Here is a 15,731-nt window from a genome sequence, read left to right on the forward strand (position 1 = left end):
GGGAAAGAGTACGGAGTACAGATCTGTATGTATCTTAATCGGACACTCATGGAGTACGTTTGTTTGGTGTGAAAAAAAAAAAAAAGGAAAAGGATGGGAAGAAATGTTCACTCGTGAAGTTCCTCTGGAAAAGAAGGAGTATGGCCAGATAATCAAGGGACTCAAAGCGAGATAAGCTCTTCGCTGAAAAACCACCAGTTCCGATCTTTGACTGCGCCGATTCAACGCCAGGCAAATGAACAATCAAAAATAGGGATGTCGAAGGATTCAGTTGGCGAAAGAGGTACGCTCCGGACCACCCTTCAGTATAAAACCTTTTTTGTTTCCTTATCTCGTAAATGGGTAGTGCTCTTCCGTTCTTGGTGGTATGACAGGAATTAGAACTCGAAATAAAGAAGAGAGCGAACATAACAAAGATGAAAATAATGTGCAAGAACGGAAAGACTCCACGGATCTAAGGTCCAGCCTCAGTATCGGTTGTGTGGTTTCTCATTCGATCCGTAGACCAAAAGATCAGTGATGTTTCCTGACATTGTAGTCATTGATACCGGCACCGCCCCCACCCTTGGGTCCAAGCCAAACGATCTCAATGACACTGTGGCCTTCATCCTCTTCACGCACGTACCACTGGTGCACATTGTCACCCACAACGTAAGCTTCCTTCAGGAGCCAACGGTCCTTGAGGACACCCTCGTGGTCCTTAGGACGAAGAGGTCCCAGGCGCTCTTCGTACCCACGAGGGTCCTCTTCCCAAGTCTTCTCCGTATGGTCGAAGTCAATGGCATCATCAGGAGTGTTCTCGCCATAGGTGTACTTGACAAGAGAGTATCCATTGGTCATGACCCAGAATGTACGAGTGCTCTTTCCGGTGGAGTTGTTGACAATCTCTTCCTGGTCGAACACCCAGCGACGGAGCACTGACCGGCGACCGGCGGCAGCTGCCACAGTCGTCATCTTGACAACGTCCTTCGTGTACCAGCTGTTCCAGTGGTGGAGGGACTCAATCTTCCGGCCCGACTCGTACACGCCGTCAACCTCACCCTTCATGTCCATCTGGTAAAGAGAGGGCCACAGGGTAAGGGGAGTATCTCCGTATCTCTGGATGCACTGTCCGAGCTTCTGGTCTCCAGGCTGTTCACCCCAAGACTGGCATTCGTCGTAGTATGTTTCGAGAACGTCCAGGAGAGGCTTAGATACGAAAACACCGGCACCGCCGAAGGCAATGTGGCCAAAGGTGTCAACCTGCCAGTGGGCCTCCGACAGCGAGCCGATGTAATGCTTCTTGGTCACATCGAAAAGCTTCAGCTCCTCAGCGACAGTGGGAAGGGACAAGAAGAAAGTATCGTCGTCGATGAAGCTAACCCACTGGGTCTGGGGGCGCTTGGTACGAATGTGTTTGGCGAACGCCTCAACCAAGCCGAAATAACGAGCAGTAAAATCGAGAGGAGACTGAATAAGTGTCAAGTCCAGGCCACGGTTACGGAAGTAGGTCTCTTGCTTGGGAATGTCGTCGTCGGATTCGGGTACCAACACGATAATACCAGCCTTGGTGTTTCCGTAGGAGTAGAGGAGGGAAGGAAGCAAGCGGTCCAAACGGTCAGCAGTCGTGGCCAAACCGAACAGAAGCTTGTCCGTCTCATCAACGTCATGGTCGGCCGCTACATTAACATCGATGATGGGAGGGCAGGAAATGTCGTCGTCCTTGTTGTCCGGAGAGATAACCATGCCACGCTCCATGACAGTCATGGGCGGGAGAACAGGGACATCAACTTCCTCCAGCGAGCTGAATTCAGTCTTAGGGCTCACGTGGTGAGGACGGAAGTACGCGCGGGTATAGTTCTTGCGAGGCAGCCACTCAGTGAAAGGCATGGGGGGCATAACACTAGGGTCCGCATCGCACATTTTCGCCGTCGGGGCTGATGATGGTTGTAGCTGAATCTGGGGAGTACCAGCCGACGTAGTCACCCGGTCGACGGGGTGCTTGAATCGAAGGAACGCTGCACGATCATAACGTTCAATGCACCAAAAGAAGAAGCCTATTGAAAATAGGGCGACGAGAGGAAAGACGGTCCTCGTGCGGAAAATCGGCATCTTGGGCGAATTATTAAAGGAGTTGTTCTTAAGCATGAAAACGATTGTAGAAACCGGTCGACAGCAAGTGTATTATATCACTGCTTGTATCAAAGGGACATCGACGGAATAAAGTCGTCGTCTATCGGGTCCGCTATCGCACAAATGTCACCAGAGAAATCAGCCGAGATTCGACGAACCGGAGGATGAAAAGAGCGTAAATGGCGAATAGAAATTTTATATAGAAAAATTTCCACAGCCAAGAGGAATTGACAACGAAAGTCTGGCAGCGTCGAGACCTGCGACACGGTCACAAAAAGGAGGTAGTTCGGGTTGAAAGGCCCGGTGAAATTATTCGGGTCTCCCCGTCGCGATGGGGAAACAGGAGCCGAAGGGAAGTATAGAGGCCGACAGCAAGAAGAACAGCACAACTGGACCACGAGTCCAGGGCTTAGAGAAACAATCGAAATTGGAGGAGGAAAGAGGACTTGTGTCGAGCCTTTGAGGGGTGAGAAGGAGAAAAGAAGAAGAGATGGAAGAGAGGAGGAGGGGAGGGGAGGAAGTATGAAGAGGACGGATGAGGGAAGGATGAAGACAGGAGAGAAAGTGTTCCTAAGTGGGAATGCCGAATAATGGACCACGGGTTGAAATGGGGCCTAAGCTCCTCCACTGGGTAATTTAATCTGCAAAATATTAAGCTCAACTCCGCTGTAATTTTCCACTGCACTTTAAAGAGGTTTCAGATGTATCGATGGCCGAGAAACCGACCTTAATCTCGAGGTCGAGTTTTGGAGAGGGTTGAGAAGAGGAAGAAAAATTGGTTAAGCAGAGAGATGGAAATAAAGCCAGAGGGCAATAATGAGGAATTCCAAGTTATAAGATGTTGATTATGCTTCCTTCGCCTTGTTGACGCCTCCCGCATTTTCTGTAACTTTAGTCCGCCTTTTTTTTTTTTTTTTTTTTTGAAAACCCTGTTAGCCCTTCCTCAGTACTGGTACATGCTCAGAAGAGTAGTGGACTGTTTTGGTGTAGATCCCTGACAGAAGGGAAGAATGCCGCTCAGATGGATGGATCGCCTCTCTCCACCAGCGGGTGGTTGGTAATTTTCAATTTCGGATTTCAAACAAACCCTCCAAAGCAGAACCCTCTCAAGGTTTATGATGGAATTAATATGATAATATAGATATCACAATTACGATTGCCAGTGCTGAAAGGAATTCTGTCCTACGGAGTAAACGCTTACACTTTCCTATAGGTATAGTCAATACATCTGCTCTCAGGTTATTAAGTGTGTATATCTTCAAATTCAATATCTCCGATGTTTCTGTAAGGGTACTACATAGTACATACATCGATCTGCATCTATCACGCACCAAGTCTCTCCGAAAGCCATTTCATTTCAACAAAGAATAACATCAGGAAGTGCAAGAGGAATAACTCCGACTTCATGGTGAATCTATGGTGAATCCGGTCAAACTGATCGTGTATTATCCCACCCATAAAGATGCTTCCTGAAAGAGTAGCATACGCGTTTTATAATCGCATCGTCCATCGGGAAGTGTTTTCTCCGTTCTTCGCATCTCCTGTTCAGGGTCCTAACGGCCGATCAACGTTTCCTTCATCAACTTCAAACAGGACATCAAGTGTTACAGATTTCTGTAACCGCTCGTTTCTTGCTAATTACACACAATCTCTGCTATTCTTGACGAAGTGGGACTCGTCGGACCCAGTCGACGGACGGACAATCCACCATTGTACTCCATTAGGAATGGTCCATGGCGTGAAAGATTCTGGGAATGTTCCACTGTTTGTTCTTATCTTATTTTTTCCTTTTAATTTCTCCTATCTTTCGTGCAGAGCCTTTGGGACTATTGTGTAGTCTTCCTTGCAAATTGTAAAATAAACAAATTGTAACATACGGAGAAATATCCTGATGAAAATTTCCCAAGGTTTGCCCAATTGATGATTCTGCGTGTATGTGTCGACAGTACTACGTACTCAACTCAACTCGTCGACATCTGGTACGAATACCCAGGCGAACAAGTCCTTGAAGAAAATAAAAAGAGGCGTCGATCTGAGTGGTTTCCCGCCCTTCCAGCCACTCAGGGGCAACCATTTAGGGGGCGCTGCCTCTCGGAGCCCCACGGGCCGCGTGTCCCTCCCACCACAACATGTTGTTTTCCCCCTATTACTCAGTATTTCTGAGTCGGAGAAGGTATTCGAGTCGTATCTAAAGCTCTTGTCCTTACTCAGAGTATATTTATATTATTATTATTATTATTATTATTATTCATATCGTGTGGTTTCGTTACGTCTGTAACAGGGTACTATTCTGTACAGAGCTCATCGTCCGTGCTTGACTCGGTTGCGGTTGACATAAACTCGAGTACTGTCCGTATGCCATACTTTGACCATACAGATTAGAATTCAGGAGATTTTTGTCCCTGAATGCACTGCCATCTCTGTTACTATTTTTTGCAGAATGGAACCCACAGTTCCAGGTAAGAGGGAGAGAAGCACTGCACAAGCAATCGTCAGCAGCTTGACAAAAGCATATACATGCAACCAGCTGAGAAGAACGCCCGCCGTGGCAATTTGTGGCCTCGACTGGTCGCCTAATTGGATGTAAGCTGAGGTCGCTTGGTGCTGGGTACCTGAAAGTTACCTGGTGGCTCTGGTGGATCGGGATCAACACTTCCAATCGCACTACTCCTCCTAAACTTTCGACAACGCGATCCAATCATATGTATTGAATCAAGGGCACAAACTACGGACGCGTGTACCAAAGATGTCGACGCAAGTCTGATATTTATGGAAACTTGTCCATGGTTGTTTACGAAGTATTGCCACCTATGGGGCACCGTACCTGGCGCCCTCGATTTTGCAAATCTTCTTTTTGTTTTTTCACTCGAAGATACCCGTCTTTCTTTAGTTGGAGAATTAGGACCCGTATCCAGACGAAGGAATCGTCCCTGGGATGACGATCGGCATTGACTTCCCCCTCCAAGTGGCCACTACTATTGCCGAGTAATTAAGCTTGAACGCCGGCCTTGGCACCTGTCACGCTATCCGTACACAGTTGGTCTTTTAGCAATACGAAGTAGAAAAATTTCCTGCAGGTTAAAGGGCCGGACGAGGGGGAGGCACTTTCTGGAGTACAATTCTGCCCATGTAGGACCGCAGACCCTTTGTCACATCTATGAGTAATATGTGCACATGCCATGCATACCGTCCCACAAAGTAGACTAGCATTGCACTGGTTTACGTCAGTAAGTCTATACTCGATTCTCGAACGTAAACGAATATTAAAATCCCAGCCCCCCTGATCAACATCCTCCGTCGGTCGACGGCGCTTTCCCTGTTTCTTTCGTCCCCATTGACCGTTCCACTGGATACGTTACGGGGACGACCCATTTTTCCTTGTCCACGACAAGCCCGCCAAACAAACCCACTGTGAAAAAAAGGGTCCTATTCCGCTACGGGATATGATAGACGTCCGCTCAGGTCCCGTTCTCACCTATGGGGTACAAAGTTCAAGCGCACCTGCTATCAAGGGTCCTTCAACCACGTAAACCTGAGTTTGCGGTCCGACCTTTCCTGCCCATGCTGAACCTCTGTTCGGCGGAGTTTGGTCCGGACTTCCGCCAGTATATCATTTCTGCAAGAAGAACGGTCTCAAACCCGGGCCCTCAGCCTTGAACTTTGGATCTACAATGTATCAAGCCCGGAGCCTCCGTGGCAACTTGGGAGACCAACTCACATCAAGCCTCCGCAGAGTATGTATAGCTTCCATGAGCTCCTGAACAACGCAACAATTCCACTCTCGAAGTGGATTTTACCCACTTGGACTATGCTTGAAGCTTTTCACCACAGAACTCAATCCAAACAATGCGTTGAGCTTGACCGTATAGTTTCACCGTAGACGCGTTAGCGTGGGTGCGTTAAATGAGGTGCTATCCCGTCATCGCAACTGTGGATTATGATATTTTTCTAGTTCCATTTCGGTCCTGGATTCAATGCTGGCTCTTGGACCCCCTGGACCAGCTACTGTCCTCTCCTGAGCACCCGTGGACACAGTCTGTTTGATTTACGCGTCGCGGGATGATATCTGCAGTCATGGCCGGGTGCTCAACAGCCAAGGATGACATATATTGGCGTAGATAGGAGATTATCCACCTATACGCAGATCTCTGAGTTTTCTAGAACGTTCTTACCATCAAAGTGAGACCCTTCGACACAACCGATCTACGGTGCTATGGAACAGATAGATGAAAGCACGGCCCGGAGGATTTACTCAATAGTCCGGTTCCGTTGCCCAATTTACTTCGGGTTCGACCGTATAATCATCGTGAACCTGTGGCAGCCCATTGCAACGCTAAGTCCGCAAGGGAAGACGCTTGTGTGCTTAGTTGCTAGCACTCTATCAATATCAATGGAAATCCATTAGTCTACTCGATAACAAAACATAGTCCCTAAACTTCAGTTATCATGGCCCCCCATATCTATCCATCCCCTGCATACTTATGGCCGCCTCAAGCATGGACACACGCGGAGATTTTGATAGCTGACCCGTCTGAGAGCTCACAATCCTTACCTGGATTCCATATATCAAGCCACCGATGTAATCCCGAAAAGGTTAATCTAAATATGTCATTGCTCCTCGCATCATCAGGAATGTCGAAAATGGGTCTGGGCGATAACAAGTGACGTCCCTCTCGGAGCTGGTATCCTGTTACCATGGAAAGAGGAGCGCCGCACTTCGTGACGTCTGCCCTTTTTCCTCCTTACGCTACTTGAATCAACTACATTCAAACATGGACACCATTATCCTTCCTCCTGAGTATCCCCAGGTACCTTGTAGGTCGATAGAAAAGTAACCACATCAGTCCTAGTGCACACACACACACACACACACACACACACACACACACATAACTTCCAAGTACACAAATACCCAACCCTTCACAAAACACGCCCTACCCATCATCACCCAAAACAAGGAAAACCCCCCATTTGCAAAAACCACCCTACCCAGAACGCAAAAAACGCTTTTCATGTTACGTTATCCATGTTTCAGTGGAACCCTTGCAATATCAAACCAGCACCTAACAGAGAAAACATTACTTAGTATTTGGCACTTGGCACACTTGGCAGGGTGACAATTGGATTGACTTTTGTTACATTGTGAAGGTGGGGCGCTGAAACGGCCTCCGCGTTTCAAGTATCTTTGTTTTTGATGTGCAATTACGTGTGTGGAATCGAAATGCGGGGGTGTCTTTGGGAATCAGTGCGTTTTGATAGGGTTGCTATATGTCGTACTGGGGGGGGTGGATTGGGTGCTTTCGTAATGTTGTGTCTTGGTGGTGGTATGAGGTCTGGGGATGGGTGATACGTATCGATTCCTGGGTATCCGAAGCTTTGTTCACGCGGCCTGTTGGCTGTCGGGGAAGGGGATTAGGCTTCGGGGGTTCGATTGATGGGTAATATTTCGAAGGGTTTGATGTGTACTACATTGGATTAATTAGTGTTTGAGTTATGCAGGGTCTAGCACTTTGCAAGAACTTCCAGAATATTAGGGCATAGTGCAAGCAGGCTCGCTTTACATTCCCGCAAGAAATAGACCTAGCGTCGACAGTGTATAAAAGTCTTGGAAACAATAGTTGGTTAGGTACCACATATATTTCATTCATGCTTGTCTATCTATCTATGGCTACGATGAATCAGTCCTCATCATCGGCATGCTCCCGGTCCTCAAAGTTCATAAACTCTTGCTCATTGGCTTCATCCCCCATAACTAACTTCCACGCGTCCTTCACCCGGTCGATCAATGCATCATCGAAAGCAAGGTCCAGACTAGGGGGTGGAAAGCATAGGATATTGGGTGAGGGGTCTTCCAACTTAAATGAGCGTCCACTGGCACCATTGCTGGTTAGGCCCAATTGTGTGTAACGCAGAGACCACAAGACCTTCGCATCTGGTTCTGCATTGGATTGAAGAAGTCTGTGCACAGCATCCTCAATCAATGACTGGCCTTGAGCACCAGCAATGTTCACACTGCCATAGACGACACCTAACACACCACAGTTAGCGAATGGTCGCAAACGGTAATTGTGCATATAACAATGAAGAAACAAGCTCAAGATCAGATTGATAAATTTTCATCAATGCAATTACAGGCAATGTAGATAAGTATTTTAAAAAGGTGCATCATTTGAGCTATTGGGTTGATGTGGAGGGGAGGTTGTACTCACATTGGCCTGACGGACACTCGCCAGTTTCGCTTGAATGCACCAAGAGATAAACTGGCGGTAGATCATCTGACTGATCAAAAGAGCTTCCCGGGAATACCACGACTGCTCCGGCGGGAATTGGCCCACCTTCTGCCGTGACAGGGAATAGACTCTCGAGGGGGGACGAGACAACGGTGATGGACCGTGCCACTTTATCACAAGCGGGACGCTCTTGTCCAGGAAGATCCCAGTTAGAACCAACCACTAGCTTGGTCTTAATTGTCTCATCGTTGGACAGATGCAACTGAACACGCATGTCATCACCATTGTCAGACTGATGCAGATTGGAGATTGATTCAACCCCAGCATTCAATACGTATACCCCGCCTCCCACTGCGAGGGCACGGCACCCAACTTGAGCAATCTCAGAACCACCACCCCATTTTGCCAGCAGACTTCCAAACCCGGGACCATATACGCCAATAGAAGCAAGATGCCTCTTGATTCGAGGCACTGCATACTCAGCAGATGTTTGGCCGGGAGAAGCCTGTGATAGCGAAAGGGACAGCAGAGGCTCATGGAGCTCAGCGGGCACTTGGAACTTGGATGCCAAGTATTCCGGAAGAGACGTAGCCAGATCTTCTTCCTCAGCTTCCGAATCGCCATCCTGTGGAGGCTTGCCAATATGGCGAAGAAACCTCATCAAGGTTCTTTTCGACTTGACGCTTATTATGTCATCTGCGAAGACGTCTTCGCGACTACCTGGCACCCTATACAAAACCGAACTGCTGGCAGTACCATCAGTACCGCTCGAGTCGGGCAGAGTTTTGTGTATCCACCAGCTCCCTACAGCCTGAAACTCTAGTTGCCGGTATACCTTAGAAGCCACAAGGGTAGGTAGCAGTCGCGAGTTGGAATAAATCAGGTGTGGAGACAAGGTGAGTGTATAGGACCGTGGCGGCAATTGGGGAGTTCCTTCAGGAAGATATACCGTTGCATCCTCAAATGGGTAATGCTCAGGTTCTAGCTTATCAACCATGGTTAGAAGGTTGCATTGTCTTCGTCAAGAAGACCACTCACCCCCATTCACCTTAGAAGCCCACTCCTGTGCCTCTTGGAGACTGAAAGCTGCCTCAGAAGCTCCATAATATGAGTTCTGATCAACATGGAGTACCTTCTTGCCTGACCGCGAAAGGGCCCTACAAGCAATTAGTCATCTGTGATCTTCGACGAACCTTTGAGACACAAAGTTATACTCACAGTGCTAAGAGGGACTGGGCCAGTCCGGTGCCAGAGATTGTTACATCCCATGGCGTTTCTGCAAGCGGCTCCATGACGGCCTGTGTAGCTAAAAAAAGCTGAAGAGAAAACTTAAGTGCTGCAGTTACAATGGACAACTCCGACTATCATCACGTCGGGTGACAAGCTGTAGAACCCCTCTTCGCAAGGACCTTCCAGCCCATTGGTGGTGGCGCGACAACCATCCGTGCAAGAAGTGAGGGGGTTCTCGGGAGAAGAAAAAAAGAAGAGCAAGGACACACGCAGAAATAATTAGGCCCGCTAGTATATCACGTGATGAAAGGAGCTCCGCTCGTTCAATGACCGACGATATCGCTTGTAATTATAAAGGAGATATTGCTGTTATTAACTCGACGGTTACGAGATTTATGCCAGTGGCTACAGGGCTGATCAATACAAGCTATGGAATTTGTGTTAATATTCCCTTATACCCTTGTTTTAGCCTTGTTTGTATGGAGGTAGTCCGTACTTGTTCTGTATCTTGGATGTATCTTGAAAGCAGTCGGACTTCAATCGAGGGATTGAGCTCGCAGTCCGGATTAATGATACAATTTATAATGACGCCACATGTTATGTTTGATCTCAGAATTTTTTTTTTGGCATAACTGTCGCTGGGTATGATGCTGTAGCTACTAGTAGTCTAGCTCCCTGTCTGAGGCTGGGCAAAAGATGGTACTATACCTAAAATAGTTAGCTCAGTTCGCGAACCACTTAAGATTCGATTCTCCAGCGCACGAAGTTTCTTTCTTTTTACACACCACTCTCAGTGCTTTGCACAGGCGTACTGCTATTTCAACCGTGGCAGTACGCCTTTTCAGACATGCCTTCACTGGTCATGTCTATGGGAGTGGTAGACAGGACTCCAATCACTCTGTATCTGCTGCTCTGGATGGTAACATTTGATAGAAGCAGTTCGTTTTGTAGTGATACATTCCATTATTCTATCTGCTTTGTAGTTGATAAAACTCTGCTGTTGTCAACAGTAACACGAACTAAGGCCTATAAGTGCAGTAGCCTCTTTCAGGTTCTCCCAACTCGGCGTGTACACTAGGATGCAAATATTGGTCCAAAGCATACGTTAGCTGTGTTCCCAAAGGGAGGAGGCTGAGGCTGTCTTAATCTTGAACCTCTGCTTGAACCAAGCGAGTGACTTCAAGGGCCCTTCGGCTAGGGATGGATGACTGGGATGATATCGTTTTGGACCTCAACCTCCCGGTTGTTCGAGATGCCAACGATATCTTAGTCCAATCTCCATCTCACTCTTCGCCTTCCTCAACGACCCTAGCACGAAGGATCTTGACCTCGTCCATCGGTCTATCTTCTCCATTTGTCTTAACAAGTCCCATGCGCTGAATCACTCTCATCCCGCTCTTGACCCTGCCAAAGATTGTGTGCTTTCCATCTAGCCACGGCGTGGGGGCAAGGGTTATGAAGAATTGGCTGCCGTTTGTATTTGGTCCACTGTTTGCCATGCTCAAGATGCCAGCACCGGTGTGTTTAAGGTCTGCACGAATCTCGTCCTCGAACTTCTCGCCGTAGATAGAGCTTCCTCCCCTGCCAGTGCCGGTGGGATCACCTGTCTGGACCATGAAGTTGGGAATGATGCGGTGGAAGATGACATTGTTGTAGTATCCCCTTTGTGCGAGTGTCGCAAAGTTCTTACAAGTCTATAAGTAACGCAGGAGTCAGCCCCAGACTAAACTCTGTGTTTGCGATTGCAGCGGAGATGATATACTGACCTTTGGTGCATGCGAATTATAAAGCTCTACCGTGAACGAGCCCTATGTGAAATTAGCGAAATATAATATGCTTTTAGATTAGGCAGCTCTGATTACCATGCTCGTATCAAAAGCCACGTCAGTCGCCATAGTTGATTTTGTAATTGAAAATCAGCTGTACCTGCAAAGATGGGAGTGAAAGATACGCACAAGCTGCGGGCGGGGGAGTGAAGTCTCCGGCTTGGCATTTATGAGTGAGCTGCAGGGCTCCATGTGATGCAATCTGTTAATGTCCCCGTTCTTTCCTCAGTAAACAACAACCTTCAGCCATGGATTAAATAAACCCGACATTGGACAGTACACCCTACTAACTTGGATCACCGCTAAAAGGGCTTTACATCGCATTTTATTGTACATTTTGCGATTAGCTCCTCAAAAGTCGATATGACAGAGGTTAGCCCATTCGCTGAATTCTTGGGCCAGGCGATCTACCAGTTCACAGCCGTGAAGCCTCTTTTGCCGACATACGCACATCTAGTCGTTTCAGTTTTGTTTCCTATCTACATTGCTTCACACGCCTCGCTCTCGCGACCGTCTTCCGCAGCCGAACCGCCCAAAAAATCCCAAGATGCAGACGGCGATGAATCTGACGATGAAGACGAAGATGAGGAAGAAGAGAGCGACGATCGAAGGGTCGAAGGCCTTGCGCCCAGTGATGCTATAATATTCCCTTTGACTGCTGGTCTCACACTTGGAGGCCTGTACCTCGTGATGAAATGGATGGGAGCCGACAAACTGAATAAGATATTGGGTTTCTATTTTTCACAAATGGGTCTCTTCTTTGCCACAGCTTTCGTGAAAGACAGCCTTGCGGTGTTCAGGTCCTTTGTATTTCCACGGAAATATAGCAAAGCTGGCAAAACCTGGAAGGTCAAGCAATCGGATCGTGTTTTCAAAGTTGTACAAGAAGGTTCGACTACTCCAGAAACCCTGGCGGCACGGAATTCTCCACTCCCAGGTATCTTTGGCTCTATCCAGTTACCAGGGCCAGTTCTCAACCTTCTTTGGACCTGTCGTAACTCGTTATACCAACGGGCCAAACTTAGGATTCTTCTACGTCGCATTATCAAGACTGAATTCTCAGTTGGCCTTCTGGATCTATTTAGCGTGGGCCTGGCTTTGCCTGCGATCGGCTATTTCACTTTCGTTACGAAGCCTTGGTGGTTAACTAATTTTCTGGGATTTAGCTTCTGCTACGGCACTCTACAATTTATGTCGCCATCTAGTTTTCTCACCGGATCGCTCATTCTGAGCTCGTTATTCTTTTACGACATCTACTTCGTTTACTTCACCCCATTGATGGTGACTGTTGCAAAGGGTCTGGATGTTCCAATTAAGCTCGTCTTCCCTCGCCCGGCAGCACCCGACTCACCCCCAGACGCCGTCTCTTTGGCCATGATAGGTTTGGGTGACATCATTATTCCGGGAATGATGATTGGATTGGCGCTGCGTTTTGATTTGTATCTCTATTACAAGAGAAAGGGACTACAGAAAGCTCAAGCAGAAGGCAAGACACAAGAGATTGTTAAGCCCGTATACCAATCTGCAACTGGAGGATGGGGAGAGCGCTTCTGGGCATCATCAGTCGCTCCCACTCGATCAGCCCTTGAGCCACCTTATCACGATGCTCGGGCTTTCCCGAAGACATATTTCAAAGCCAGCATGGTAGGCTACATCGTTGGGACACTTGTAACGCTCATTGTTATGCAATGCTTCGACCACCCCCAGCCTGCTCTTCTCTACCTGGTTCCCGGAGTCTTAATTTCCTTATGGGGAACTGCTCTCATCAAGGGCGACCTCGAAGAGATGCGGGAATTTTCTGACGCTGAAGAGGAAGAGGGCGATGCCGAGGAAAAGCAGGAGAAGCCGGAGGAAGCTCCTGCTGCGAACACTGGTTTCTTCCGCCGCATCCTGTCAGGAGATATCAACAAAAGCCGTACATCAGAGGCGTCCTCTAAGGGACCTGATAAGGAGAAAAGCTCAGCCGAGGTTAAGGGGGACCGGCCTGCAGAACCAGAGAAATCTTCGAAAGGAGCTAATAAAAAGAACATGGAATTGTTCACGATTTCGTTGTACATTCCCCATAAGACCAGGACTGATGAGGCTGATCAGCCGAAAAGCCCGGCCGAGGATGTCAAATCCACTGTTGATGACGAGAATTGGTCTTTCGTTGGCAACACAGAGCGAGAGGATGAGCCTCCTACAAAACGACGCCGCAGGAGTCCCAGGAAAGCCGGAGCAGCTTCTTCGCCCGCTAAATGAGTACCAACGAATATCAATGTATTTTTACCTTGGCAGTGAAAACACAACTAGACCTACCAAGTTCGGTGGGGTCTTATTTACCTGCCTGTTTAGATCGGCAGCTGTAATCATAAAGAAAGACATACATGAACACGAATCTTTCAATTGGTATCATTAACCGTAACCTTCACTATTTGTTTTAATCAGATGGTAGTTCTAGCACTGCTCAAGAATTTGTTTTATATCTTCCCATCTTTGAGCGGATATGTCTACTAGAGCCTTCAGCTCTTTGGCGTCCGCAGCCCATCCGCCATTCTTTTCCAGTTTCACAACAACAGTCTTCCCTTTCCCGCCCTGCTCTTTGTCAACTACAACACAGACTCTCTCCTGGCTCAGCCCTTCCTCGTAACCGTCGGGATCGGCCAGGATCCACCTCCGTTGGTTCCCCTTCCTAGAGCTGTCATCAAGCTCCCTCTCCTCTTCAGCATCTGGAATGACCTCAGCTCTCCACCCAGAAGCCGCATCAGCCTCGAAAACAGCGAACGAGCTCGAGACAGGCAGCCCCTGCAAAGATAGCTTGCGCGCCTCCGAGATATCGTCTGAACATACCACCATTTCGTTATCAACATCCCACCACGCCCGGGGCAACTTGGTATCCCGCAGCGCGGCAAGGACAGCCGCCCAAGCAGCATCAAAGGGATTACCAGCCAGCGAAACAATCATAACATCAATATAAAGCACCCAGAAAGCCTTAATCTCCCTGTTTTTCTCGGCGCCAGCTTCTCCCTGGGGTGCATCTACATCCATCTGTTCGCTTTCATTGTGACGTTCTAGTTCCTCAGGCCCCAGATTCGGCGGTTGATACCAAATTCGTAGGTCCTCCGCACGGACCAGTCGTGTGCTGTGCAACAATGTGAGAATTTGGTGGGACAGCGACTGTGCCAATGCCGAGGGAGGTGCGCCTGGGATAAAGCCTGGCGCGCACCCGGTGCTCAGGGAGAGGTTAGGCACTAAAAGGTTGAAGTCTTGAATGTGTGATTCATCGTTGTCCTCTTCATTATTGTCGTCGGGCGTTTCGCTTGGCTTGGCCGTAGGATCCGTTAGCTTGCGGCGCTTGTTTGCTGGAGTGGATGATGATGATGCTGGTGGTGGTCGGGATACGCTCCACGATGCAATGTCTTCTGTGTGCAGGATTTCCGCGCGAACACCGCATACGGCAGTGGTATCGCCGAGTCTCACTACGGCACTGCCATTCGTATGGGTCAAGGAGCCCGTATTGGCAGACGTAACACGGAACTGTGAAGTGGCACGGCCATTGGCTCGGATAGATGGTTGGTTGCTCGATGGGGGAGGTGATAAGTGGGCAAGAAGGTAAGCGTGAGGTTGAAGCCGCGCGAACTGTGAGGGGGGCAGAGTAAGAGACGTGGTCGGTTGCGCAGCTGCAGCTGCGGCTGGAGCCATTTTCAAATGAGAATAATCCACGGGCGGATTCAACCAGCTGATAGGGAAGATTGTATAACGAGGGGAATAATTGGATTTCCCGATCTGGTCGTTCTTGTTGGTCGTGGGAAAGAAGCTGCAACTTATTTTTCGGCGGCAGAATAGTTTCGATATTATAGGCGGTGAATGCTGCGCAAGCCAATAACCCTGCGGAGTATTTAGCCACCAACACTCACATTTACGCTACTACTACTAGCTGCTAGCATAACCTACTAATTCATTTAGTTGGATATATGCGCTTTCTGCGCAATATGTGAGGGGTTGCTCTTCTGCTAATGGAGATTAGTCTATTGCGAAAGGTATAGTAGAAACACCCCTCACAAGTCAGATTGTATGACCAAGGAGCAGAGCCGGTGTTGCTCCAGGCTACTATGGATGAAGACCAGTTCACATCGCGCGTTCCTAGTGAAATGAACAAGTAACGCAGTCACATCTCTGCCTTACAGTCGACCATCACGACATGGTAATACATATTAGGAAACTGACGAAAGGGCTTCCGCGTCTTTTTTCAGGTCTAAGATGCAAAAGAAGCACCTCATTTCCTAAAGCCAGAAGCCATACCCGTGACGAGAGGCGATTTGATAGCAGTTTTGCTTGTATGTAGCCAGTTTAA

The 15,731-nt window shown here is 48.3% G+C and overlaps 5 protein-coding genes across 5 annotated transcripts; 1 reads left to right on the top strand and 4 right to left on the bottom strand.

The window, feature by feature from the left end:
- Positions 1–513: 513 nt before the first annotated feature.
- gfsA (glycosyltransferase family 31 protein) lies at positions 514–2,091 on the bottom strand (the record flags this gene model as incomplete). The annotated part of the gene is made up of 1 exon (XM_032084701.1): positions 514–2,091. The coding sequence occupies one exon, from the start codon at positions 2,089–2,091 to the stop codon at positions 514–516; it is 1,578 nt and encodes a 525-aa protein (XP_031941976.1).
- Positions 2,092–7,730: 5,639 nt separating this feature from the next.
- BDV37DRAFT_247273 (putative Rab geranylgeranyl transferase escort protein) lies at positions 7,731–9,801 on the bottom strand. The gene is made up of 4 exons (XM_032081850.1): positions 9,561–9,801; positions 9,381–9,499; positions 8,322–9,323; positions 7,731–8,140 (listed from the first exon to the last, which is right to left on the bottom strand). Exons 1-4 carry the CDS (start codon positions 9,632–9,634, stop codon positions 7,791–7,793), a joined length of 1,545 nt encoding a protein of 514 aa, XP_031941977.1. The 5' UTR covers positions 9,635–9,801; the 3' UTR covers positions 7,731–7,790.
- Positions 9,802–10,752: 951 nt separating this feature from the next.
- cyp1 (putative peptidyl prolyl cis-trans isomerase (CypC)) lies at positions 10,753–11,519 on the bottom strand. The gene is made up of 3 exons (XM_032078325.1): positions 11,435–11,519; positions 11,339–11,380; positions 10,753–11,266 (listed from the first exon to the last, which is right to left on the bottom strand). The coding sequence occupies exons 1-3, from the start codon at positions 11,465–11,467 to the stop codon at positions 10,856–10,858; spliced, it is 486 nt and encodes a 161-aa protein (XP_031941978.1). The 5' UTR covers positions 11,468–11,519; the 3' UTR covers positions 10,753–10,855.
- Positions 11,520–11,637: 118 nt separating this feature from the next.
- On the top strand, positions 11,638–13,757 carry BDV37DRAFT_247280 (aspartic endopeptidase). The gene has a single exon (XM_032081851.1). It carries the CDS (start codon positions 11,762–11,764, stop codon positions 13,637–13,639), a length of 1,878 nt encoding a protein of 625 aa, XP_031941979.1. The 5' UTR covers positions 11,638–11,761; the 3' UTR covers positions 13,640–13,757.
- Positions 13,738–15,555, bottom strand: BDV37DRAFT_108730 (3' exoribonuclease family protein). The gene has a single exon (XM_032078326.1). It carries the CDS (start codon positions 15,077–15,079, stop codon positions 13,835–13,837), a length of 1,245 nt encoding a protein of 414 aa, XP_031941980.1. The 5' UTR covers positions 15,080–15,555; the 3' UTR covers positions 13,738–13,834.
- Between the last annotated feature and the right edge of the window lie 176 nt (positions 15,556–15,731).

The sequence above is a fragment of the Aspergillus pseudonomiae genome (assembly GCF_009193645.1).
Source record: "Aspergillus pseudonomiae strain CBS 119388 unplaced genomic scaffold BDV37scaffold_29, whole genome shotgun sequence".
Classification (NCBI taxonomy): Eukaryota; Fungi; Ascomycota; class Eurotiomycetes; order Eurotiales; family Aspergillaceae; genus Aspergillus; species Aspergillus pseudonomiae.

What these genes read in the sequence shown, in the direction of transcription:
- BDV37DRAFT_108730 (XM_032078326.1), bottom strand. Translation starts at nt 15,079, where the DNA reads ATGGCTCCAGCCGCAGCTGCAGCTGCGCAACCGACCACGTCTCTTACT.
- BDV37DRAFT_247273 (XM_032081850.1), bottom strand. Translation starts at nt 9,634, where the DNA reads ATGGAGCCGCTTGCAGAAACGCCATGGGATGTAACAATCTCTGGCACC. An exon ending in GGCTTCTAAGGTGAATGGGG is followed by an intron (nt 9,324 to 9,380) that starts GTGAGTGGTCTT and finishes TTGATAAGCTAG; the next exon opens with AACCTGAGCATTACCCATTT. An exon ending in CGAGTGTCCGTCAGGCCAAT is followed by an intron (nt 8,141 to 8,321) that starts GTGAGTACAACC and finishes GTGGTGTGTTAG; the next exon opens with GTGTCGTCTATGGCAGTGTG.
- BDV37DRAFT_247280 (XM_032081851.1), top strand. Translation starts at nt 11,762, where the DNA reads ATGACAGAGGTTAGCCCATTCGCTGAATTCTTGGGCCAGGCGATCTAC.
- cyp1 (XM_032078325.1), bottom strand. Translation starts at nt 11,467, where the DNA reads ATGGCGACTGACGTGGCTTTTGATACGAGCATG. An exon ending in TGGCTTTTGATACGAGCATG is followed by an intron (nt 11,381 to 11,434) that starts GTAATCAGAGCT and finishes AATTTCACATAG; the next exon opens with GGCTCGTTCACGGTAGAGCT. An exon ending in ATAATTCGCATGCACCAAAG is followed by an intron (nt 11,267 to 11,338) that starts GTCAGTATATCA and finishes CGTTACTTATAG; the next exon opens with ACTTGTAAGAACTTTGCGAC.